The sequence below is a fragment of the Aethalodelphis obliquidens genome, unplaced genomic scaffold (genome assembly GCF_003676395.1).
Source record: "Aethalodelphis obliquidens isolate GAN/ISIS:26980383/991018 unplaced genomic scaffold, ASM367639v1 scaffold94, whole genome shotgun sequence".
Lineage (NCBI taxonomy): Eukaryota > Metazoa > Chordata > Mammalia > Artiodactyla > Delphinidae > Aethalodelphis > Aethalodelphis obliquidens.
This window is the reverse complement of record NW_020838038.1, coordinates 2,613,840-2,641,347: the sequence shown is the minus strand read 5'-3', so window position 1 is coordinate 2,641,347 and position 27,508 is coordinate 2,613,840. Positions and strand designations below refer to the sequence as shown.

The 27,508-nt window shown below is 44.1% G+C and overlaps 1 protein-coding gene across 3 annotated transcripts in view; it reads right to left on the bottom strand.

Moving 5' to 3' along the window:
• Positions 1-200: 200 nt before the first annotated feature.
• Positions 201-27,508, bottom strand: part of ASB11 (ankyrin repeat and SOCS box containing 11) — a 30,763-nt gene continuing 3,455 nt past the window's right edge. Inside the window, exons 1-7 of one of the 3 annotated variants that reach the window (XM_027095718.1) lie at positions 25,070-26,825; positions 16,432-16,511; positions 11,207-11,314; positions 7,944-8,094; positions 4,815-4,949; positions 3,514-3,705; positions 201-807 (exon numbers count right to left, since the gene is read on the bottom strand). In XM_027095718.1, coding sequence (XP_026951519.1) covers positions 683-807; positions 3,514-3,705; positions 4,815-4,949; positions 7,944-8,094; positions 11,207-11,314; positions 16,432-16,511; positions 25,070-25,250 — 972 coding nt within the window. In that variant the 5' untranslated portion in view covers positions 25,251-26,825 and the 3' untranslated portion in view covers positions 201-682. Of the gene's footprint in view, positions 808-3,513; positions 3,706-4,814; positions 4,950-7,943; positions 8,095-11,206; positions 11,315-16,431; positions 16,512-23,987; positions 26,826-27,508 lie in introns of those variants that run through there. The other 2 variants (XM_027095719.1, XM_027095717.1) reach the window with 2 other exon arrangements.

Genomic DNA, 27,508 nt, shown 5'->3' with positions numbered 1-27,508 from the left:
AAAATTGGATTGTAGTCACACTTAAAAAGTAAAAAGAAGTGAAATTAATTTTAATAATGAAATATACCTAATATATTCAAAATATTATCATTTCCATGTGTAGTCAACATCAACCAGGACCTCAGTAAGTGCAAGTCTCAATTAACTGTGACGGTTTAAAGTATTTGGCTTTTTTATATATAAAATAAAACACAAGAAAATAAAATTTTAGCAGAGATTTATTCATGGCAGGAAAGAAAGAAAGGGGGAAGAAGGGAAGAACTAAATCAGGAACCCATCTTCGAATACTCATATTCATCCTAATCTTACCCACCCAGATTTATATGTGTCTACACGCTATTCAGAATGGTGATCCTTAATCAAAGATCATGAATCTTGAAAAACAGCCTATTAATTTCACCCTACTTCACAATTTTTTAAAGTTTCTTAACAGCAAGAGCTAAAAACAGAAAAGTTTCTGATTGCCCCTTGGTTAAAGAGAACATTAAACTAACCAGGAGTTTTCATTCCCCACGTGTGCCAGTCCATCAGGGATGTGCTCTAACTAGCTTAGCTCATTTGAGAGTCTAGCTGTTGGGTGTTACACTAGGGAGTCTAGCTGTTGGGTGTCTATACTAGGTACCCTGGGTACAGCAGGCAACAACCTGTTTATTTCCAAGTATCTTCCCGTGGACAGTTGGGACTACTGGTATAGGAGGAATTTTTCCAGTGGCTCCGGCAGATACAGTTTGTGGATGGTCTGATGACAGGTGCGACCCAAGCACTTCCGGACACACAGGCGGCACAGCTGGGAAAGAGCAGGCGGGCCTGAGGGAGGAATTAAAACGCGCGGTCACAGAGGCCGTGTCAGGAGATGTGCTGGGGCCTGACAGGCCACAGGGACCTCCTGGCTCTAGCTGCCCATGCGGCGGTGCTGGCTGGGTCCCCACTCACACTCGGCAGGGACCTCCAATCTCGCAAGGATCCCAGCTCAGCAGAGGATCTGGAGAAAGGATCCAACTCACTTAGACCCCATTATACCCTGAACCTCAGTCTCATGGGGTCTCATGGAGTCGCCGTGCCCAACCAAGGCTTCGAGTCCCGAAGGAGAGCAAACTAACCAGTGTCCAAAATATGGGTGAATAGGCTGACTGAGCATTTGGCTGGGATCCGTGTCACACAGGGGCATTTGTAATAATGCCCCATTATTTCCTTACCTGATGGTATCAATAAAGATGGATGCAAGTAGATGCATGTGATTACTGGACTAGACAAAGTTTTCCTTTTCAAGAAAATCCTATTGTCACAGCGTCTAGCACCCCATGAGAAACGGTGACTACACAGGCAAGTAAGTAGCTGCATGACACGTGGATTGATATTGCCAAGGAGCATTCACGTGACAGAACGCTACCTGGAGGAGCAGACCATCGCCCTTCCTTAAAACCTTGGGAAGCGAGAATGCAAAGTGTATCTCCTGTCACACAACAGAGTGACCTCTGACATAGCTGCTATTCATCCTTCTAGAGCAAGCAGCTGTATTTATGAAGACAGAGACAGAGGAACTTGTTTACAAGAAATATGAATCCTGGACCTGGAAACATTTTTGATGCAAGCAAACAGGAAACGTGACAACTGCTATAAACCATATTCTCGGCTAATAGTTGTTAAGTGTCCCATATTTCCAAACTGGGAGCTGGTAAGGAAGGTCCTAATTCTTCCAGTAGAGGTTCAAATCAAAGAACAATCATTAATGACACAGACTACTGGAAATAATCTAGACCCATCTTACTCAAAGTGACCTCAGACTGGCAGCATCAGCTTCACCTGAGAGCCTGGTGGCCGTGCAGCGTCTGGGACCCCACCCCAGAGCTCCTGAATCAGAATCTGCGTTTTAAGGAGATCCCCAGGTGATTCATACGCACATTGAAGCTTAAGAAGCACTTGTCTGGAGAGTATTCCTAAAACTATTGAACCAAGCATCCCACCTGGAAGGCATACAAGACATGGGGGCATTTTCACAAAATGGAACTGGTGAGTGAAATTAAACTCTTCCTCATTAGAAACTGTTTCAGAAGATTCAGGATTGGGGCATCAGAACATTAAGAGTGCACATTGGGGCTTCCCTGGTGGCGCAGTGGTTGAGAGTCCGCCTGCCGATGCGGGGGACGCGGGTTCGTGCCCCGGTCCGGGAGGATCCCACATGCCGCGGAGCGGCTGGGCCCGTGAGCCATGGCCACTGAGCCTGCTTGTCCGGAGCCTGTGCTCCGCAACGGGAGAGGCCACAACAGTGAGAGGCCCGCATACCGCAAAAAGACAACAAAATAAAACAAAACAAAACAAAAGAGTGCACATTGGAAACTTATGGTTACCAAAGGGGAAGAAAGGGAGGGATAAATTAGGACTGGGGGGTTAACAGATACACACTACTATATATAAAACAGATAAACTACAAGGACCTACTATATAGCACAGGGACCTACACTCAATATTTTGTAATAACCTATAAGGGAAAAGAATCTGAAAAAGGATATATATACACACACACATAATACTTATATATACATACACACACATATATAGCTGAATCACTGTGCTGTATACCTGCAACACATTATAAATCAAGTATACTCCAATAATAAAAAAAAGAGAGTGCAAGTTGGAATCCTATTCCTTGGTTAGCATCCTAGACCTACTTTTTAGTAGCCGTGTAACCTTCTGAAAGCCCATCTCTTCATGCCCCTCATTTCCCGCTTGCAGCTGGGATAGCACCAGTTACTATAAAGTTCTCATGGCTTTAAAGTTTTGAGAATTCAGTGAGATGAATCTATGTTTCAGACCTAGCTCAGCGTCTGACACGTGGAAAGCTGAATAATTATTATTACTTTAATAGTCTCCCGAGCATACAAACGCTCAGAAGAGGCTCAGATAGTGTTCTCTTTCTGTAGGGACACAGCACGGTTCTCTTTAGAATCTGGGATATGAAGCCTTGTAGACGCCACCTTCCCTCCTCTAGCATCTAGAGATGCGTTAGCCCATGTGGACATGGGCGTGGGGCAATGCGGAGCGCAAACCCACCTACTCCCTGAGCTGGAGAACAGGCAAACAACTTCACTGCTTAGTCCAGTTTCTGAAAGACACACTCTGTGTCCACCCGACTATCTCTACTCAAGTATTTTTCATTTTCCCTGAACTGCCTCCAAAAATTACAAAGCAGAGTTTTGGTCTGCTCAATCACGTGCTTGTGCCAGGATAGATAAGACAGCCCAGCCCTTTCACCAAAGTTCTCTGATTATTTTCTTGTTAATGCAAATACAAAGCAACGTACCAGTGGTATGTAAATGTCCCTTTGTTATAAGTGAATACACCCAGCAGACAAAAATCCCATCTCTGAGATGCTAGGACTTGCCCCCTCCCACGTGCCACTCCCAATTAAAAAGACACAAAGGAAAGGGTAAGAGAGTCTAGAGGGGAGACTGGAAGGAGAGAGGGCGAATGTGCCTGTGGAAGAGAAACGGACGCCCAGCCCTTCCTTACCTTCCCGGAGCAGAAGCGCCTGCTGCACGCCGCTTTTCGGAGCTGCCAGATCAAGTGCACTCTTGCCCTGAGCGTTTTTGCACTTGAGGCTAGCCCCGTAGTCTATCAGCAGGTGGATGATTTCCACACTGTTCTGCTTCGCAGCGGCATGGAGGGGGGTGTCCAGCCACTGGCCGTGGTCAACATTGGCCCCTTAACAAAGCAGATGACCACAAGTCAACACCCAGGGTTAATGGAGAAACACTACGAGCCTGAGATGCGCTAGCCATTGATAAAGACATCTTAAACGTCATGACATATGTGACAAATCTTTGAAAATATATGACTGAAGCTCAGACCCCCAGCAATGCCTACTGTTTCCAAACACTCTGATGAGAAAAGTATCGAATAAAGGTATTTTTAGTTATTTTAAATGCTTCACTTGCCTTCCCACAGGAACTGTGTGACAGAGAAAATTAAATCTTTGCAGCTCCTTTTACATAGTTATTTTGTTTTTTGGCAAAGGACACAGCTAGGTTTACTGGGTATTTACATTATTCTGGGCTCGAAAAAAAAGTTTTCTGAATTACTATAGGGAGTGGTAAATGATAGGGGATAAAAAAAAGACAAAAAAAATCTTAGAGACAAAAATTCTTATTTAAAGTTTCTTAATACAATCTCGACCTTTACGTCAGTGGCTAAGTTTGGGGAATCTTTAACCAAATAATACTTTCAAGACCTTTTACTTTTCCCTGGACTCTCAGTTTCTGTACATGCCTTTGAGAATTAAGCAACTAATTTTGCAGGGTTGATCTAAAGTACTCTATGACAAATGTCTGCTGTTTTTACTAGCCAGCATCTTCCTGGTAACCACACCTAGATTTCCCTCTGGGGAACCATCTCTCGTGATTCCCAGCTCATGTGCTTCCAGTGAAGCCCAACAACTGCAGTGTACACTGAAATCTAGGCCTAAGCCAGTCTGTATATTGTATTCCCTTGGCCACCATGATTGGTTCAGAAATGGGCATGTGACTTAAAAAGAGCCAGTGAAATACAATTGGTTGTTTTCCCCTAGGATTTATGGGAAAGAGACTCTTGCTCTCTCTTCAGACCTCCAAGGAGAACCATACCAGGTAAATGGAGCCAATATCAAAAAAAGCAGAACTGAGAACTACAGACACTCATCTCTGAAGTTGTTTTAACCATTTAGATATCAAATGCTGTCAGAATTTTGTCCAGCCTGACAAGCACTTCGCCTCTGAAGCCATGGAAAACCAACGAGGTTAACTGGTTCTTCTCATGAAAAGACTTCTGGAAGTTACCTAATTCTAGAAGCTTCTTCACACAGTCTAGCCTCTGATAGGTGCAAGCCACATACAGGGGAGTTCCAAGGTGAGGCACTTCCTGGTCAATGTTAACGTTATTTGCCAGCAGAATCTCCATGCACTCTCTATTACCTGGTGGAACACAAGACAAGCTCACTCAAGTAAGGGAAATATTAACGATTCACAGAATTATAAGATTGCTTATCTGGAGTGGGCTTTAGAAACAACCTAGATTTTTTTTTTCAGCAGGAAAAAAATTTGGGAGGTGGGGGAAATCTTAGAAATCTCCAAAATAAAAAGATTAGAAAGAAGAGCATGCCCATGCACCACCCCCTGCCCCGCTGACATTCTTCCCTGCAGCCTTGAGGTACCTCCAACCAAACTAAGGGTTCCAAGGAACACGGCTGAAATCACTCTCTATAATAAGTCACCGGATTACAGGCAGAGGTTACAAGACCCAGGGGAATAAATGACTCGTGCTCTTATTACCCTGAAAAGCCAGTGCTCAAATCCAAGGCCCAGCCCTGATCCATCCATCTCCATTACAAATCTCTCCTTCTCTTCCTCGCCCATGCATGTAAGATTGGGTGGATGGTCACGCCATGCACCTCCTTATTTTGCTCAACTTGTAAGACTCCTGTGAGAATTAATAAAAAGCCTCAAGTATAGAATCTATTTAAATGCACTTTCAAGTCTAGTGGCCAACAAGAACTAGATAAGTAAGCATTCTCCTTGGAAAGTTCACCCAGTGAAGAGACAGACATGATTAATTTGCAGAATATGAATGATTTGTTTGGGAGCAAATGCTTCTGAGGTATTGATGGGAGTTTTATAAAGAGTTGGTTCTTTTTTTGAAGGTTGAAATGTTTCCTAAAATAAACAAAATCTTATCATCACTGATTAGCTTAACCAACCTTTTTTTTAGAGATGATACCAAAATAAGCTTCATCTCAGCCTGCTTCATTCATCACAAATTCTGAATTAAGCACAATTATGCATTAAAATCTACAAGTAAGGCTTCCGTGAATTCCAACTACTTTACTATTGTTCACATAAGTCAATTTTATATTATAGCATTAATCTGTCAAAGTATTGACTCAGACTGACCCCCTCTTGTTCCTAGAGGTTTAAAGCTGTAAGAATCCAGAAATATCTAATCAGGACCTAAAACTGCCTGGTAAATTCAGTGTATCTAATAAACATTTAAAAGCATAATTCCTGGGCTTCCCTGGTGGCGCAGTGGTTGAGAGTCCGCCTGCTGATGCAGGGGACACGGGTTCGTGCCCCGGTCCGGGAAGATCCCACATGCCGCGGAGCAGCTGGGCCCGTGAGCCATGGCCGCTGAGCCTGCGTGTCCGGAGCCTGTGCTCCGCAACGGGAAAGGCCACAACAGTGAGAGGCCCGCACACCGTAAAAAAAAAAAAAAAAAAAAAAAAAAAAAAAAGCGTAATTCCCGTCTTTTTTTTCCAAAAGAAACTGAGCCTAGCTTGAGTTAAATTTAAGTGTTCTCAGGAAGTTTTAAAAAAATGAATATATAAAAGTCAAATGATTGGCACTAATATAATAGTATCTAAAATAATGAATTTGCTATTCATCCTTCCACTCTGTGGACATTGGTCCCTCACATGTTTTTATGATACAGAAAAAAATACGTAGAGACACATGAATTCATCTGTTTATGATAAGCATGTATATACCGGAGGTACATAGATACCAAACACTCCATATATAACCATCCAAGCACTGCAGAATTACTTAATTCAAATCATTACCAACGTTCATCCACTTTTAAGCATTTGGATGGAAATACAGATAATAGATTTTTACTTCAAATCAATATTTTAAAAATTTTAAACACTTTTATACCATTTCCAAAGTAGACTATTTCCCTACAACTTAAAGGACTTACTTGAAGTTTGGGAAATAATCAGCATCAATTATTAATTAATAAATGTTTGGTAAATATGTACAGGACATCAAAACCATAGATACACGGAGATTTGGGGGTTTTGTATCATTTATAGTAATCCACTGCAAAAAAAAAAAAATTACCAAGTGACATGTTTAACAACCTGGGACAAAACTTTCACTATTGCCTTTTGAAATAAAGACTTTAATTCTCATTATACCAGCGAAGATCACTGTTCTACAGTGTTCTAACTTCTCCACGGTATTTCTATATTTTTAATTAAAAAAATTTTTTTTTCTGTTTTGGCCGTGCTATGCAGCTTGTAGGATCTCAGTTCCCCGACCAGGGATTGAACCCGGGCCATAGCAGTGAAAGCACCGAATCCTAACCACCAGACCACCAGGGAACTCTCTCCACTGTATTTCTGATCTCAATATAAGAGAATAACTCCACCGCTGGGTAACACAGAAAATGTTGCTCTTTGGGTGTGACCTTTGACAAATGGCGTTGGCCTTTCAATGGCTCTTCTTGTTCATGTCTAGTCTATGCATACAGTTTTAAAATTCCTTAATTTTACTCTTTTCCATCATTTCAAAAGCAACTGAGAACACAGAAATCTAGAATTCACCTCAAGGTTTCCAATGCCACGGTTTTTACAGTGGCAACTTTTTTTCAATAACTAATGACCTTGAGAGCTATCAGCTCATCTAGAGTATATTGCCTGTTGTGCAGTTACCTTTAATCCTCCATTAGAGACACTATCGGTCTGGGCTTTCAAACACTTTCACCACTTACTTTATGGCGGTGGTTGATGTTTTATGGGCTTTGGGGCATGAACTGTTCTTTTCTAGTAAGAACAGACACATAAACACAGTACAGCTCATGGAAGTTACCCCTGCACTCCTGACTCCACCAGCTGCCGCCCAAACACCAGCAAGGAGCCTCTAGCAAGGCCCGTTGGGAGACTGAGCCCAGGAAAGAGGACATCTGAGGCAGACGGCCATTCCCTGGTTCTGAGAAGAGCTGTGTCATGCCCCAGTGGTATTTCCTAAAGATTGAGGTATATTCAAGTCACTGCTGTGGGATTTCTAAGCCACAGCTAGTCCACTGGGGAAAAAGATTTGGGCGATCCTTGCAAAGAAAACCCTCTATGACTGATTCATGCAGGTAGGAGGGAGCCCACCAATGTTCTGTGTGCGACGCGATGCCTCGTTTACCTCTCTTCACTGCCTCGTGGATGGGTGAAGCCAGGTGCACCTCAAGCTGGGCCTTGGCTCCAAACTCCAGCAGCACGTTGACACACGCAGCGCTGCCACTGCAGCAAGCATTGAAGAGGGGCGTGGCTCCGTGAACTGTCACCCCGTTGACCTAACGGTGGGCAAAGAGAGAACCAGAGGGTTTGCTATTTCTTTCTCACCATCTCCAAGTGCGCATTCCTATGTACCTGCCTGGAGAAACTTCCCACGCCAGTGAATGAACGAGGGAACCCCGCATCCTTACAGTATTGTGGGGTTCTTTTAGGTACCAGTAGCCTATCAACTCTCACCTATAAATATCAATAGTAGCAGAAATGAGGCCAAATGGGACAGTTTGTAAGATGTACTCAGGGGTATTCTAGAGCTTCCTAGCAGCCTCCTAGCTGTGAGGAGTGGTCCTGTATGGTGGATCAGAACATGGTCTCTGGAACAATTAGCTTGCGTTCAAATCCCAGCTCTCTCTCCTTTATGTGCTCAGAGATCTGGTTGGGATACTAACTTTCTGTGCCTGGGTTTCCTTATCTGTAAAATGAGGATCATAAAAGAATCGACCTCAGGAGGTTATTGGGCGGATGAGGTGAGTTACTATATGGTAAACACCTAGAACGTTGCCTGGTGCCCAGTAAGCGTTCAAGAGACATTTGCAGGGGCTTCCCTGGTGGCGCAGTGGTTGAGAGTCCGCCTGCCGATGCAGGGGACACGGCTTCGTGCCCCAGTCCGGGAAGATCCCACGTGCGGCGGAGCGGCTGGGCCCGTGAGCCATGGCCGCTGAGCCTGCGGCGTCCGGAGCCTGTGCTCCGCAACGGGAGAGGCCACAACAGTGAGAGGCCCACGTACCGCAAAAAAAAAAAAAAAAAAAGAGAGACATTTGCAACAATTATCTCCATGATCTCCATTTTCCATTCATATGGAGCCGACTCCCCATGCCAATCATGAACAAACATGTCAGGAGCAAAAAGTATTGGAGAAACCATCTAGCCACAAATTTCCTTTCTGGTCCGGTACCATCCACAGAAACTGCATATGCCAAAAGGGAACCCAAAGAGATCATGACCAGGCGAAATACACAAAGAAAATAGTCATCAACATGGTGTCTCTAACCACCCTCAGTACCTTCTAGGGATCTGAGGGGCAGGGGAGAACCAGCACAGCTGGGAGGCATCTTTGAGTATTAGCACCAGATTGAAAAGAACATCCTGGAACCAAGGCATTCTGGTGGGGAGGCTCTGGCAGGACATGTAGGACAACGAAGGTTTGATGTCAAGCCATTCTGCCTCAACAACTAAGGACATACGCTTGTGATCACCAGGATACTAAATTTTCTTGTTTCAGAAACAAGATCTTTCTCCACAATGCCAGGATAGCCCCCATTCAACTGGAAAGTTAAAGATGAGATGCTAAGATGGCAGAGACGGACAGGGACAAATATGTGTAAATTCATAAACTCTAAGTTTTTCTAGGAGGTTGTGATTAATTAGATGGGGAGATGGAAGAAACAGGATGATTCCAGGCTTGGGGCTGGGGAAACCAGGAATATGTTTCACCTGGTCTCTGAGGCTGGGAATCCAAGAGAGGAGCTGCTCCCAGAGGGAAAACACGATAAGCAGTTTCAGAGGCACTGAGTTCGAAGTACCCACGGACTGCCAATTTTGAGGAATTTTCTACTGATTGATCAACTTTCTTTTATTCCTTCTCTCACTCTGGTTTGAATGTTAAATAGTATAATATTTAGTGACTGTTCCCTCATAAGATTGCCAAAGACAAGGGACCACGTCATACTCTCTGTCCCCCACAGAACCTCCCAGAGGCTCCTCTATTTCCCACCTGTGCTACACATAGAAACCCAACTTCCATATAAAATGCAAAGAAAAATCTTCGTTAGGCACTTAAAAACATTATAGCTCGTGAAACAAAGAATACAAGGACTGAGTTCAAAAACAAAAGTAATGGGCTTCTCTGGTGGCGCAGTGGTTGGAAGTCCGCCTGCCGATGCACGGGACACGGGTTCGTGCCCCAGTTCCGGGAAAATCCCACATGCCGCGGAGCGGCTGGGCCCGTAAGCCATGGCCGCTGAGCCTGCACGTCCGGAGCCTGCGCGTCCGGAGCCTGTGCTCCGCAACGGGAGAGGCCGCGACAGTGAGAGGCCCGCGCACCGCGATGAAGAGTGGCCCCCGCTTGCCACAACTAGAGAAAGCCCTTGCACAGAAACGAAGACCCAACACAGCCAAAAATAAATAAATAAAAAATAAAAATAAGGAATTCCCTTAAAAAAAATTTTAAAAAACGAAAGTAACATCACAATATCTGGTGACTAAATAAAAGTCCTTGAGATTTTCAAAAGTATTAATTTCAGAATTCTATGCTGATATCTGTACGACATACAGCAGCTCAGTCACTCCTTGAAAAGGAGAGAATTTAAAAATAAGATAAAGTTCATTGCGTAGTGTTTTTCCAATGTATTATTTATTACAAGCTCATTTAGCTTGATAATTTTGCTCAACAAAAATCGTTGTGGGTGTAGCGTGTTGAATTAAGAGTGGTTTTTGATTGCTGTTCTTTTATATTTTTTCTTCATAGTTTTTAAAATTTAATTAAATTTTTTTGGCCGCGTTGCACGGCATGCAGGATCTTCCCCGCCCAGGGATGGAACCCATGCCCCCTTCAGTGGAAGCGCCGAGTCTTAACCCCTGTTTTGCGGTACGTGGGCCTCTCACTGCTGTGGCCTCTCCCGCCGCGGAGCACAGGCTCCGGACGCGCAGGCCCAGCGGCCATGGCCCACGGGCCCAGCCGCTCCGCGGCATGCGGGATCCTCCCAGACCGGGGCACAAACCCGTGTCCCCTGCATCAGCAGGCGGACTCTCAACCACTGCGCCACCAGGGAAGCCCCCCCTGTTGTTCTTTTTAAATGTGTTCTTCTAAATGTTTTAAAATAAATTTTCCAAGATCAGTGTTCAAATTACTTTAGCTCAAGCTGTTTTTTTTCAAGTTAGTATCACAGTTCTGAACGAATTCCGTAAATTACCTTATCTGAACGTTGGCACAGGGACATAGAGGCTGAAGAGAGGGGTAACCAGCAGTGTCTTCCCGACCATCCAAGAATATGAGCGCCGATGGGGCCAGGCCTGCGCACCCCACCGCGGGTAAGGGTTCTGGAAGGTGATGGGTCTTTACACGTTAGCGGTTGCACCTGGGCAGCCAGACCCGCGGGCGGGGATGGTACTCACGTGGGCGCCGTTCTCCAATAGGGCCTTAGCGCAGGCCACGTGGCCTCCCAGGCACGCCTCATGGAGAGAAGAGACCCGGTTAATTGTTACCAGGTTCACGTTGACGCCCTACAATTTGGAGAGAAGTAGATTAAAGGCTGCATCAGCAATAAGAATAAACGGCAAGGTTGTCGGAAGTGTTTGAGAAGTGTTCGTAGCCTGCGGGCACCACCTAGAGAGGAGTAGAGGCCGTGACTAGGGGAATCCAAACACAGCTGGGAGCCTCGGCTTCACTGATTCAGCAAAAGCTCATTCGGTATCCTGAGCCAGGCCATGTGCCAGCACCTGGGGCTTCAAAGCTTATGACATGGGTCTCTCTCCTCAAAGAGCTTAATGGGGAGACAGAAATGGTGGCGGGAAGTGGGGTGGGGTACGGTGGGGAGGAACCCAGCCAGAATACTGCCATACTGGAAGCATGTTCACATTTTAATTGGGGACATAGGGTATCCTTGAATCTGCCTTGGGGAGTAAGAGAAAACTTTGCAAATGAGCTAGTATTTAGCTACGGCTTGAAGCATAAAAAATTTCAAACTAGGCCGCATAGCACAGGGAGATCAGCTCGGTGCTTTGTGACCACCTAGAGGGGTGGGAGAGGGAGGGTGGGAGGGAGACGGAAGAGGGAGGGGATATGGGGATATATGTATATGTATAGCTGATTCACTTTGTTATAAAGCAGAAACTAACACACCATTGTAAAGCAATTATACTCCAATAAAGATGTTAAAAAAAAACTAGGAAGGCAAAAAAAAAAGGCATTCCCTTAGGAGGGAACAGGATATGCAAATGTGGGACGCGGAGGAGGGCGAGGCAGGGCACGGAGGTGGATAGTTGCCAAATCTCTGGATCAGAAAGAGCCCACACGTGACAGAGGAGGAAGAAAAAAGGGGAAGTGGGGGGAGGGGGAAGATGAAAGGGGACGGTAGGCTAGAGACAGATCGTGAAAGGCCTTGGTTTCCGAACGGGGGTGGAGGTGGGGTGCATGTGTTATAGGGAATGAGGCGCCTTTCGAGTCTGTTAGTCCGTAGAAGGTCTGGAGCTAATACATAGGACGTTTTCGGAAAAGCACACTGGTAGCACCAAGGAGGGCTGCTCGGAGAGGTAGGGATGTGACACTGGAGAAAGGAGCGTCATGAAGACATGGCGATGAGTCAGGCACAGGCTGATATAGGTGTGAACAGCAGTGGGTACGGGGAGCGGGTGACAGAGTCCAGGGTTGGGGGTGTTAGAAGTGGATGTGGCACAGAAGGATGACGCCCAGGCTCAAGAGTAGAAAGTAAAGGGCTTCCCTGGTGGCGCAGTAACCTGGGAGTCCGCCTGCCGATGCAGGGGACGCGGGTTCGTGCCCCAGTCCGGGAAGATCCCACATGCCGCGGAGCGGCTGGGACCGTGAGCCATGGCCGCTGAGCCTGCGCGTCCGGAGCCTGCGCTCCGCGGCGGGAGAGACCACAACAGTGACAGGCCCGCGTACCGCAAAAAAAGAGTAGAAAGTAAAATAGATGATGCTCCTAGGGTTCCTGTGCCTGAGTAGCCGTGATGCTGACTGCCAGACCTCCACTGCCTGCCGAGCTCTCCGCAGGAGCAGAGTCTGGAGCCGGGGGCTTCCCCTAACGCTCCTCTCCTTCCCCAGATCCGAGCGTCTCCGCCCAGTCCTGGCACACTTGCCCTCCCCATCGTGCCGTGCTCCACTTTCCTCGCCTTGGAGTCCATTTGACAGATGCCAGGCTCAGCCTAGCTGCCGGCCAACTTCATGCCCTGACTCTACTTTGCCCTTACCGCTTGCCCCCATGATCACCACTTTCTATCTGTGAAAGGATTTAGGTTCTGCCAGGACCCAGCCGAGTTCTGCTTTTGATTCTCTGCCTCGTAACTACCTGCTGAAACGCTCCAAAACCTAGTGCAAGACCCTGGACCCCAAACCCCAACCTAAGTTCCCAACCCCTCCCACCAGACCTCCATGGTGCTGGCCGCATCCCTCCTGTGGCCAGCAGCTGGGACTACCCACTATTGCCAGTCCCATCGTCATCTTAGGGCCTGTTTGTGCCTCCTTGGTCCTGTCCATGTTTATATCCTGAATATGACGTCATTACTCCAGAGCCGTGCTGTATATTTACAATTGGATATCTAATACAAGGAGGTTTCTTTTCCTCTTCCCATTTATAATTTCATTTTCAGAAAATAAAGAAAAAATAAGAGCATTTTAAAAAATAGTCCACAAGGAATTCCCTGGCGGTCCAGTGGTTCGGACTTGGCGCTTTCACTGCCGAGGGCCCGGGGTTCAATCCCTGGTCCGGGAACTAAGATCCTGCAAGCCCGGCGGCGTGGCCCCCCAAAAAAAGTCCACAAGGTGGCAGCAGTGTGCTAAAGAAAAACATTGACCCGATGCAAACTCTCAAGAATCCCTGAAACTGTACAAATGTAATGTGGGACAGGCCTGAAAGCTCAGCTAGAGTGACTCACTGTCATTGCGGGTGAGAACATGGGGGAGCAGAGAGTTCAAATTATTAAGATTTGAGGTTCCCCTGCTGTCGGTGACAGCCAGTGTGATCGGCAGAAGCTCCTGACCCCTGGTTTAATGTTTTGCTCACAGCACACCACACTGTCTACACGTAAAATAGAGTAGAAAATAAAGGAGAATAATCCATTTTTTACCAGTGTGTAAGGGTAAAAAAGTGGGGAGGTACTAAGAAAAGGCTGAAGAATTCTCCATGAAGAATGCTCTTTACACGTTGAAGGACACTATAGAAACCAACATGCTTACAAAATACAGTTAAAAATAAAGAAGTGCTAAAAGCAATGTGATATCCTGGACTGGATCCTGGAAGAGAAAAAGGACCCTAGTGGGAAGACTGGTGTCGTCTCAGTAGTCTGTAGTTTAGTTAATGGTGTTGTACCAATGTTAATTTCTTATTTTTGACTAAAGTATCATGGTTATGTATGATATTAACACGAGGGGAAGTTGGGTGAAGAGTATGCTGGAACTCTGTGTATTATCTTTGCAACTCTTCTTTAAAAGTATTCTAAAATTAAAAATTTTAAATACTAATAAAAGTATTGAGGTCGGGGGCCAAGAAGAAGGAGCTGAAAGCAAGACTTTTCACTGTGTACCTTTTTCTATCATTTTAATTTGGAAACTATGTGAATATGTCACATATTAAAAATAATCAAATCAAATAACAGTGTAAGTGCTTCAAGACAGAGGAGGAGGAGGTCGGAGGAGGAGGGAAACAGATGAGGGAGATTAAGAGGTACAAACTTTCGGTTGCAAAACAAATGAGTCACGGGCATGAAATATACAGTGTGGGGAAGATAGTCAATAACTATGTAATCTCTTTGGTGACAGATAGTAACTAGACCTATCATGGTGATTATTTGGAAATGTATAGAAATATCGAATCACTATGTTGTATAACAGGAACTAACATAGTGTTGTAGGTCAATTATACTTCAAAAGCAAACTCATAGAAAAAGAGATCAGATTTGTGGTTACCAGAGGTCGGGTGGGGGCAGTGGGGAGAAGGAATTGGATGGAGGGAGTCAAAAGGTACAAACTTCCAGTAGAAGATACTAGGGATGTAACACAGCATGATACAGCATGATAGATATAATTAACACAGCTGTATGTTATATTATGAAAGTTAAGAGAGTAAATCCTGAAAGTTCTAATCACAAGGAAAAACCTTTTTTCTATTTCTTTACTGTTAAATCTATACGAGACAATGGATGGTCACTATATTGTGACAATCCTTCCATGATGTATGTAAGTCAAATCATGATGCTGTATACCTTAAACTTACACAGTGCCGTAGGCCAATTATATCTCAATAAAACTGGAAGGACAAAAATCAAACCAAATAAAATTTTAATTGCTTACAAATAAATAAGCAAGTGATAAAATTAAGTGCAAAGTCCACTTGATTATTACCGGCAGTACTGTTTTCCTTTTGCCTCCACTTTTTTAAGAAGTAACACAACTCATAAAGGAGAAAGAAAGAAAAGGCACACACATACACACGCAGAGAGAAAAAGAGCAGTGTGTCCAGCTGTTTAAATTTCAAATAAGGAAGCCAGGTTGGGTGGTAGCTAGGCTGTGGAAAAAAGATCTAATGACTTACCTCCTCTGTACACACACAGACTCTAAAACAAAGTAAATGCACTGTGTACACTTTCATTCATCTCACAAATATTTACTAGGCCTCTAGTCATTATTCATGGTGCTAGGGATACAGTCATAAGTAAAAATAAATTAGCTTTAATAACTAAGACTTGAAGAAATCTTCCCAAAGGAGTAAGATTTACCCATTTGTCAACCTATGTCAATGTTTGCTTTTGAAACAGTGGATCACCAGGGTAGGCAGCCTCTAAGATGGTTCCCAGGGATCAAGATGGGTCCTGACTCCTGGTATTGGCTCACTGGTGTAATCCCCTCCCCTTGGACATGGGCGGGATTTACTGACTCCCGTCTAATTAATAGAATACGGCAGAAGCAATCAGATGTCACTTTGGAGACAGGTTATGTACTGAGACTTCCTTCTTAGGCCCTTTCTCATGCTGTCTGTGGAGGAAGCCAGCTACCATCTTGTGACACAGCCCTATGGAGAGGCCCAGGCATCAAGGCACTGAAAATGGCCAACAACCTCATGAGTGAGATTAGAAGCAGATCCTTCCCCTGCTCAAGCTGTAAGATGACTGCAGCCCTGGCTGATACTTTGAAGCCTGCAAGAGACTCGGAGCCAGAACCACCCAGCTAAGCTGCTCCTTGGCCTACAGAAACCATGAGACTCTAAGTGTTTGTTGTCTTCAGCCACTGTGTTTCAAGGTAATTTGTTACAGAGCAATAGCTGACTTATGCAACTTCAGGGCTGCTGTTACTAAGGCACACTGGGAGAGAGCAAGGTGAGTTAGTGCAACACAGGTTTGAGGGCATCCCCCATCAGCCTCATAGGGAAACTTTTTATGAAGCAAAGGGAAACCTAGAAGGGGAAGGTTGGAATTGGACAGAAAACCAGCCAGCTCCCCAAGGAGGGAGAGGCAGGAGGAACAAATACCTGGGAGAGGATGCATCCACGTAGAATGGCTGTGCTGGGAACCAGATGGGGCCAGCAAGACCCCTGCTGCAGTCAAAGCTGATCAAGAATGATGCTTGGTTATAGCACAGGCACCAAGGATCAAGTCTTTCGTTTACTCACCTGTGCAATTAAAGTTTTCAGGGCCAGTAGGCGCCCCTGAGCTGCCGCTTCATGAAGTGGAGACCGATCGGCCCAGCAATCTGAAACACACATCAAGCTCAGAGTCAAGGTCAGGAGTCTTCTTCCTCCAGCTTGTTCATGTGCCCGCCCACTGTGAGAGGAGGTCTGGCGGAAGGGGAGGGGAGCCGGCACCACGCATCAGGTTCTCCGGTCTGCCACTCGCAGGGTGACCAGCCACTGAGGATACAGTCCATGGGCGTGGAGCGGGAGCACAGACCATCTCTCTGGCTTTAGGGGGCAGTTTTCATAAGGAATACATTTCATTCAAATAAATACTGCCCAGTGACTGAATCCGATAACTCTGAATAGGCAAAATGAAGGGCAAAGCTGGTCGATGAACTTCCCCACTTTCTTCTTTCCCCTGCCTCTCCCCCTTCACCCCTACCCTAAGACATCCTATAAGCCAGGAAGGAGACCCTAAGGGCTCAGGGAAAATGGTTTTGTTCGAAACTCCCTAGATAATTCTTTGATTTTGGTAATGAAGCCGGTCTGTTATCATAATGCAGAATGTTGTTTTTCAGATGACATAATCCTCCAAGAGTTTTTGGTGGGCAGTTAGAATGTGATGGCTAAGCACTGGGCCAGTCCTGCCTCAACCACTATCTCTGCCAAAATGGGCAAGTTACTAAAATCATTTGAACCTCAATTTCTTGATCTGTAAAGTGGGGGAATCGTGATCTAGTATTTAGCAGGTTCTTTGGTCTCTAAGTAGGCCAATAAAGTATATCCATGATGTTAGGTGCTCAAGAAAAGTTATGATTAATAAGTACACGTGGTAGGGTAGTGCTCTAAGGAACAGCCTTAGAACTGCCTTACAAATGTATATTTCTTGTTAATTGCTTGTCAGGAAACAAGACTAACAAGCTTAAGTGTGCATTTGAGAAGTAAGCTTCTATTAAACATGCCAAAGGGCAATCATTTGTTTTGGAAGAAAACCTACACTGGTTTGCAAAATTGGGGCATTCTTCAAAGTATAACTGTGCTCTTCACACATCGACGAGCACGTCATACAGTTTGGGTTTAACACAAAAGGCCCATCTTGTCACCTTTTTCTAGGTGATTTGGATGGTGCTAAGAATTCAGGTTTTCCCATACCTACAACCTTGACAAAAACAATCCCAACAAATATGGAATTATGTGAACTTGAAGTAGTGTATCCTCATGGAGAGACTGAAATTTTCCAGTGGATGAGAACCAGGGCTCTAAACATTTCCATAAAAGCTCTTCTTACATTGAAACTCAATTTTTATCTTCTCTAACCCTCTGGGTTTTGAAAAGGGAGAAAGCTAGAATGAATTCTACAGGGTTGGATTGAAATTGGAACAATTAGAACAACTGGTATGAAAATGTGATTTTCAATATATGTGTGTATATGGAAAGATGGTGCCTACAGAAACATCTATGGGCTGAAGGTGGGATCTGGTGACCCATCTGGTTCTCTCTCTACAGATATATCTATATACCTCTACCTATAGACAGATATATAGATATATCTAGATAGACAGAATAGCACTGTATACTGAGAAAACCTAAACCAAGGCTGCTTAGAGAAATGGCTGACTCCGAGGCTGAAATGCCAGGACAAATGTAAGATGGGCCGCAAACATCTTGCCAGAAAGTAAGGAAGTGCTCAATGAACGATGGGAAATGTCAAAAAGTACAGAAGCTGCCTTGAAGGGGCTTCCACTGGCCAAATACGGGACGATTTGAGCATGAAAATAAATCATGATTATACCCTAGCAAATAAAACAGGAATCTATAAGGCCTCACTGATACAAATGAATATATAAACAGGGAGAAGAGAAAGCTCTTCCTCATAGTAGAACACCAACTTCAGACACGTAGGAGAAATAATAGAATCGGCCTCAAATTATCTCCCCACAAAATAATTACATAGTTATCAAGGGAACAGGGGTAATCGTACAATGGAACGAAATGGTAGGCACCACCTTACCCCGGGGATCAAAATTAACCTCAGAAGCGATGGAACCAATTGACACAGTGTGCCATCTGTTGGAACACAATGAGCCACATCACATACTACCGGAGGGAACGCGGTGAAAAGAACACAGCGTTGCTGGGAATATTCCTGCTCAAAATGCATAGCCTGAATCTAATCGTGAGGACACCTCAAACCAACTCAAACTGAGGGACGTTCTCAAAACTAATTGGTCTGTAACCAGATTGAAGGAGGCTGACGAGACACAACATCTAAAGGCAACATGTGCCCGGACTGGATCCTTTTGCTATCAAGGATGTTAACTGGACAGTTGGATAGACATGAATGGAGTCTGGGCAAAGAGAAGTGGGAATTCTTTGTACCACTTTAGTTCCAAAATAAAAAGTGTGTATCTATCTATATCTAACTATATCTGTCCATCTATTAATCTATCAATCAATCTATCTATCTAATCACTGGTGAAATGCATACTTCTGATATGTAGAATACTTTTTCTAGTAAGAAAAACAGACAATTTTAACCTGAAAATATATTGCGTTTGTATGTCCACTTGTTCCTGAGTCAGTTAAAAGCTGATGAGTGGAGGATTTTTCAACCTCTTTGGACATTGATCATTTGCATAAGTTAGGAATAATGAGATAACGTACGCACAGAATCCTCAGTAGTCAGCCTTGGTTTTCTTCGACCACATCTCCATCCCATTCAATATGAAGTGTGCGCCAGACGCGTCGCCCTCTCGCCTCATCAGGCTTGGAGAGGGACAAGCACCCAGTTTGGAAGGACGGTCTTCCCCCATGGATGGCAACTCAGCGCCCTGACCAACCTAAGAAGCAAGCCCACAGCTGTGGCTTTGCTATTCTTTTGTTCTAACAATAGCCAGCCAACTGAGTCACCTGAAGGTACTCTAGGTATTTGCTTCACACCAGGATTTAAATGGCAACTTGCTATTATTAACTTAGAACAGCAACATGAAATGGCTTTATTATTTCTAAAACTTGCCTCCAAGCGGGCCGCGGTGTCCCCTTTCCTGCTGGGAAGCAGGCACCTTAACCACGATTTCATCCTGTTTCTAGTAACTTTCTGTTACCCCTCAGCCCCCTAAGACCCACGCCATCCGTACACACGGCCTGGACAGATCTCTCAAACATCACGCTGATAAAGGCGGCCCTGCACGGAAGAGGATGTGCCAGATGACTCCCTTTCCATAAAGTACAAAAGGGCCAGACTCACTTCGGGCGTTAGGAGTCAAAAGTACCATGAGAAGGGGCAGGGACTGACTGGAGGTGGGTGGGGTGAGGGTCATGCTGATAACGGGCGGTTTCTTGTTCTTGGGAGCTGGCACTCCATGGTGAAAACTCACCCAGCTGTCCGCTTTGGGGTTTGTGCACTTATCTGTATTTATGGCATACTTCAAGAAAGACATTTCAAGGCCACCAGTCTACTGGTCAGTCCGCTTTAAAACTGTTATCTCCACTCCTCTGCCCACTCTCAGGGCAGGGGATGGCCCCCTCTCCGCCCGAGGAAGGGCAGCACGTTCTCAGTTCCTTCTTGAGGTGCCAACAGCCCCTCTGGTGCCGTGGGGGTGGGGAGAAGCGAGAGGGATGGGGAGAGTCTCCCTAGCGGCCTGGAAGAGGGGACCAGTCCTGTGCACTCGGCCTCAACTGCATGTCTCACACCCAGTGCCTTTCCTACGCACTGGCACTTGGCCACCTCTCCTAGTGTCCCCCATCAGTGCAGCATCGTCTGATACCCCCAACTCCCACCCCAGGCTTCCGAGGTGGACGCAAGCGTGCAGGCCATCTTCTGATCCAGGGAGGAAGAGGGAAGGGTGGGTGGTCCTGGGCTTCTATTTCCTCGCCACTGCTTTCCAGCTCTCTTTCTCCCTATTTGAGGAGTCACTTTGAGAACGCACCCCGTTCTGGTTTTAAGAACTACTGGTTTTTCTATCCTGCCCATCCTCCTGGTAGATTGACTTGTTGGGGGGGGTGCCTTCCTACATCCCCCTTATCTCTGTAAATAACATGAAATAAATCAATTGGATTGCCTTAAATGTGGAAGTCATTTCGGTTTCCCAACTGGAAATAAAGCCACTCTCCTGGAAGGCACCTTTCCGGTCAGTCTGTTTCCCAGCACTTGCTTCAAAGGACCTTGAAGGGTTTTCACACAAAACGCTTTTCCAGAAACTCTGCCACGGTGGGCTCTTCTGTTTTTCTATTCTGATTCCCAACACACAGCCTCTTGCTCTTATCATTCTTGTTTTGCAAATTGGAGCTAATTGCGAGAAACTGAGGATAAAAGTTATTTGGCGGCTAGGGAGTTTTTCCATTCCTTTCAGGAAATATGTATCTAAGATCTCCAAATAAATGAATGCTGAAGTAGCAATCAATCCTTCGCTCCTAAGGCAGTCTATTTTCAGTTATTTGGCACGCTGCCTGTGTCACAGGGCTGCAGGCACATTTTGAAGATTGTTTACTGTACAAATATGTCTACTTGTTCCTGATGAGGTGTATGGAAAATGTTCAAGTACATTTCCATTCCCCCCTTTGACTTTTTCTCAGAATGTGATTTATATCTCTAGTTCTCAGGCTCTCTGAATAACAAATTCATGACAATGTCTAAAACCATAGATTTCAATAACAAAATGGGTTCAGATGGAATATGGGTGTCTGAGCTCCAAGAATTCAAGATAAAAATCAATTATTATTTTTATTTTTATTTTTTGCAATTTTTACCCTGCCAAATTCCAACAAGTATTTGAGACGACTGGTTTATTTATTTTTTTAACTGCCTGACTGGTTATTATCTCCAGTGCCTATGAAACAATCTTTATTCGCTTTATTCAAGTTCCAAAATCATATGAAGGAATATCTTCTCCTGTAGCACTTATCAAAAAAATATAGAAAATTCAAATTTGAACCAAAATATAGGCAAGAGCCTAACAGAGTTAATGATATCTTAAGTAAAATAAAGGTAACTGGAAAAAAAACATATTACAAGAAATTTCCCAAGGTATCAAAAGTATTCTAATACAATTGAGTTAAAACGCGTACCCTCTACAACACTCAGCTCTGGCCAGGAGATGAACTACAGTCAATGAACATCTCTTTGTAATGTGTTAGAAAGAAGCTTCCTTTGAACCCATTAGGAGCAGGAGAGCTGAGCTGAAGATGACAGGTCGGGTGGCAGAGCCCCTGCTGAGTGCTGTGTGTCCCAACTTGGGAAAGCCAGCAGGCACCTGTGATATATAACCACTCAGAGGATGGGGGGACCAAGGCTTGAGGAGACAAGCACCAACACTGAACAAGGCGAGGTGGAGGACCGGGCAGGAATGGACCGAAGGAGGGAAAAAAACTGTTGACATGGGAAGGATAGAGAAAAGGAGTCAGGATGGTGAGTCAGGCAGAGGCATGGCCATCAAATCAAGGTCAGTCCTTTGAATTTAGAAAAACAAGGACAATTGATTTTAGGCAAAACACTTAGAATAGAACATATTTTTTTTTTTTTTGGTATGCGGGCCCCTCACTGTTGTGGCCTCTCCCGTTGCGGAGCACAGGCTCCGGACGCACAGGCTCAGCGGCCATGGCTCACGGGCCCAGCCGCTCCGTGACATGTGGGATCTTCCCGGACCGGGGCACGAACCCGTGTCCCCTGCATCGGCAGGCGGACTCTCAACCACTGCGCCACCAGGGAAGCAAAGAACTCATTTTTTTAAAGGGTACAGTAACTCCACAATCTCTTACCTGCAATTGTAAATTTCCCCCAGTTCTGAAAACCAAGTTGGAAACAAGCTCTTCTGGCAGCAAAACATGGTCAGGACTCAGGTTTAGCAAACTATTATTTTTAATTTGTATTTTCACTTAGTGTGAATATTCATATTTTTCACTATAGAAATATCAAAACGTTTGATTACAGGAGGAAGCTCCAGGTCCTGCTGGGAGTGCCACGTCATATACGGTATACACGCTGCATAATGATTCTAGTATCCTCCAGACTCCTGAACCCTAAAACATCTGGCCCAAGGGTTGTCAATAAGAGATTATCAACCTGCATCTACACTTTATTTTTATCAAGTGTGATGACCAAGTCACTGTACTAAATATAGCTTCAGTTCTGGCCAAATTAGCAAAGGTTGAAAAATCATACCCCATGTCTCTCGGGAGAGAGAGTGCCTGCAGAAATATGTATGGCCTGAAGGCGGGGGCCAGTGATGCATCTGGTGCTCTAGATAGAAGAATATCAAGGGCCAATGACAATGTTTCAAACTTAAAAATATATATATATTATTGACAAATTACACAAAGAAGCCAGAAAAAACTAAGTACAGCCAACCAAACATAGCTGAACTCAATTCTGATCAGTTATTTACAAAAGTAACAGTTTAAACCACAAAGAAAGTATCGAATGATGTACTCCAGAATATGAAAAAAAACTTTCCAAAAAATTTTACAGCCAAAAAAAAAAAAAAAGATATTTAATGAGGGATGTGATGCTAGGTGCAGCTTCTAAAAGAAAAGTGCCAGGACCTATGACAGGCTAAACTCTGCCCTGGCTGAGTTTTTTACTACCTCCCCTTGTTTTTTACAACACTGACGATAGTTACAGGAACGGAATATGCTACTGGACTCAAGAAAGTTCTGAGATTTTAGTAAGTCGATTAGCTGACTTACTGATTAAATGTCACACATTTTCCCAACAAACATCTGTCTGACCAACAAGCAGCAAAGGTAATTTCTGGTTTGAGTTGAACACTTAGACAAAATTTTGTTCTTGGTTTTTAAAATGTCTAGCTTTAAATATATATATATATATATATATATATATATTACCTGTTAACAGTGTCAAAAGAAAAATCGCTGTGGGAATCACGTAAAAACCACTGTTTCTGGCGTATTATTGCCTAATTACAGAAAGCCTTATTTACCGAATCTGGATATACTCTCTACTATATACGTGTGTGGGTGTGTCAGTGGTGTGTAGAGGTATACGCAGCGATCCTCACACACATACACATGTATATAGGAAATTAAACTGAGAAATTAACAGGCACTATTCACCCCACTGCTTCTTGTTAGTGATCATTGAAAAACACATTTTTGACTTTAGAACACCATGCCATTTGCAATAGAACACCATGCCATTTGCAAATTAAATGATTATCCTAGGAGCTTCAACAAGATACTTGAGCTAAAAAATGAGGGCGCTCTATTTATGAGAACTGCATTATGGCTCCAGGTTTTGACTCTTATAAAACTTGCTTACGAGTACTTCGTTAAGGACCACAAGGGCAGAAATAATGCACACGAGCACCAGGAGAAAACGTTTTGAACACACTCTTGCTGATGCTGACTGTCGGACTTTACTAATTTAAGCCATGAGGATGATGTATCTATGAGAACGTTAAAACTGTGATGGAAACGTCTAGAAAGCCCCTGCCCCTATTTACAAATTAAATTAGAAAACAGCTTTTCAGATTATGCTTAACTTGAAATTAAGGTTACTTTAAGTCTTTTTCAAAAACCAAGTCAAAGCGACATACCTCCCTGAAACGTGTGACAAATGTAATCCCCAAAAGAAACCTCTTTCCACACTCCGAGCCTTCTGCCACTTCCCGAAACTTCGAGATTCTTCTCATTTTCCCCTGTTAATTGAAGCATTCTGATGCTCTGTCTTTGGAGGTCTTAACTCTTCGGATAAGACTGCTGTTCCCTAGTGTCCTTAAAGTTGTCTGGTGTATTGGAATCACATAACAGAAGTCTATTTTGAAAGAGAATCCAGGGTGCAAGGTGAAATGGATACTAGATAAAGAATGAGGTAACCCTGGAACCCCTGCGAACACTAAAAATACACAGGGAAATTTGGAACTCTGTTTATGAATAAATACTCCTCTATCCAGTGGCAGTCCCAGCAGTAACCAAGATATCTGATTCATTTACTTTCGTAGCCTCTCCCTACAATTAACGTGAATCATTTCTTGAAAGAAATGGAGACTGAATTCTACAAAGCAGGAGACTTTAAAACGTTTGGACCAAAGGTTGGCATTTCATATTACAATAACCTTTGTTTGCTGTGCTTTGCATGGTGCTGGGCATAAATGGATTCAGTGAAGGGTTTTTTCCTGACAGTGACAAGTGGCTAAGCAATTCGAATTGCAGATGACAGCACACACACACACACACACACACACACACAAATACATATATATAGCATATATATTGCTGCTTTAAATCAAATTTACTGGTCATTCCATTTCCTGGGGAAAACAGTTTTGTTAGAATGCACTGCTAACATTTGATTACAAATATTCAAGAAGATAATCCTATAAAGTAATTCTTTTGTTAGCAGAAATGAGTTTTCCCAAAATACTCTTAGAAAGCCACTAGTCTATTTATTCACTTCTTAAATAATAACTGCTAATGAAACTACTAATTTGCAGAAAAGAAAGCTGAAAATCCTTCACAAATTGGTGCAGTCAACACCATTTGCTACTTTAAATAATTTTTTAAAACTACCCACTCAAAGCCAAAGTTTAAATAAAATCTGCCTTCTAGAAATATTATTCATATGAATTATCTAGGAGGTTTCTTTTAAAGTATTGGGAACAAATTCATGTATTTTTACCTGAAATTTCACCATAGATCTCTTCTGCTATCCTAGCCGCTTCTTTTCTATTTCCTTTGACGATATAGAAATGGGTTAGGAGCGCCAAGAACACTTTAATTAAAAGCTTGAAGAAAAAAAAAGTAGCAAACATTGTAATAAAAATGTTTTTAAAGCCAAAGGAAACAGGACCGTCCTCCATTTTGGTTCACACTCTGTATAGGTTCTTGGGACTGCAAAATTTCACTGAGTTATAATCGGTATCATATGACATCTATTTTAAACCTTCTAGCTCTCCGTGTTCCTGTTACAGAGAACTGAGTTTGTAGATTCTAAGCTAACTCTGATTTGGCGACTGCATGCACTGACATTCATGGCAATGTTAAATGAACTAAAGAAACTTCCTTCAAACCAGAAACACCCAATAGTTCTGGACCTACATTCCTCAGTGTTGTTTAACAAACAGGATTCAGGTCCGAAACGTTTCTACTCCTAAATCCCAGTTTTTGCTACATTATGTTGGAAGGCAGGATTGGAAAGATAGAACAAACCTTTCAGATCCCATGGGGACGAAGCAAGTTATTTGAAGCTCATGGAAAGAAGTACTAATACATTCTATGCTCTTGGTGGGAAGTACCAGCCCCTGGAACGTTTCATTTCCTCTGCATTCTGAGGTTTACGGGAGATAAAGCCCAAATCTAAAATATGACCAGTTAAGAAAGATGATTTACTCTAAGGCAGTATTTAATAAAAGGCCCAGCTTGATGTTTTTCTTTTGGCCGCACCACACGGCATGTGGGATCTTAGTTCTCCAACCAGGGATTGAACGCGTGCCCCCTGCAGTGGAAGTGTGGAGTCTTGACCACTGGACCGCCAGGGAAGCCCCTAAAAGGCCCAGCTTGGAGGCCTCTCCAGACTGGAAGCATTAGACCACTGCCTGTAATAGTTTCATCCATGACAAAGTCCTCCGGCAACATTCCTGGTCTTTTGCTTCCCATTGTAGGTGTCAGTAAAGGTGGTGCCTCGTTCTGGAAAATGTGGGCTATAGTCGATCATGGAGGGCTTGCAATGAAATGGATGAAGATGATCTAGGTTCTGGGTGAAGTACCCAAAGATTCTGTGAATCAGTACCTTCCCTCGCTGGACAATATTCTCTTGTAACCCTGATTCTTTGACATGCATCAGCTGGCCAATACCGGTAAAATTGATTTATGTGTAATTTTCCTCACCTGGGAAGGAATAGATGAGGAAACTCTAGGTCTCCTGTTTCATTCTTGGCTATATTAGATTTTCTAAATTTCTACAACCTATTGGAAAAAACAAGCCCAAACAAAATTATAGGAGACAACTAAATCAATCTTATTTAATAAATGCTTCATGCAAAAATACGGGAGTTTCTCCTAGCACTCAGGCAAAATAGAATGACTCCCTATGTAAGAACCGCCTCCCTGTACTCTGTGAAAAGGGTAAGGCATGAGAATCAGCCTTGAGTCACAATATACAACATACCCATTTCTGTGTATCACCACGCCATCACGAGCTCGTGCGGTTTCCATTCTCAAGGACGTATATTATATAAGGTTACTTTACCAAGCTTAGATTACCTGGTAGCGTGCCAGTGTATGAAAATACATCAACACAAGTATTTCAGTTCTTTTCATGTCTCTTTCTCCAATTGTTCTGTAAGAAGGTGATCATTTACTCACGTCAGCCCAGTGGTGTATCTAGAATTACATAACACCATTCAATCTTGTTTTCGCCCTAACTTTCATTTAAAACCTCGTTGTTCTTTTTGTTTTACATACCAGAAAAGCTGGCCATGAGGGCTTCCCTGGTGGCGCAGTGGTTGAGAGTCCGCCTGCCGATGCAGGGGACACGGGTTCGTGCCCCGGTCCGGGAAGATCCCACATGCCGTGGAGCGGCTGGGCCCGTGAGCCATGGCTGCTGAGCCTGTGCGTCCGGAGCCTGTGCTCCGCAGCGGGAGAGGCTACAACAGTGAGAGGCCCGCGTACCACAAAAAAAAAAAAAAAGCTGGCCATGAGAAGGTCAACTTTTGTACTCTTTCAGAGAGACCATCTTTAGCACGTTTGAGCACTACATTTGAGATGGACGTAAAAGGCTACTGAAGTAAGGAGTTAACTCATGGTATCTTTGAAGGAGGCGAAACCATCTAGAGCTCCAGGGTTTCTCAGCCTTGGCACTACCGGCATTTTGGGCCAGATCATTCTTTGGTGTGGGAGGCAGTCCAAAAGCATCATAGGACATTTAGCAGCATCCCACCTGATGCCACTGCCCCACTCCTATCCAGCTGGAACAAACAGAAATGTCTCCAGGCACTGCCAGATGTCCCCCGGGGGGCAAAATCACCACTGCCACATCCAGTTGAGAATCACTGAGCCACGACCAAATATGAAGGATAAAGGAAAATCAACTCCCCAAAGTACTGTGAATACAAATCAA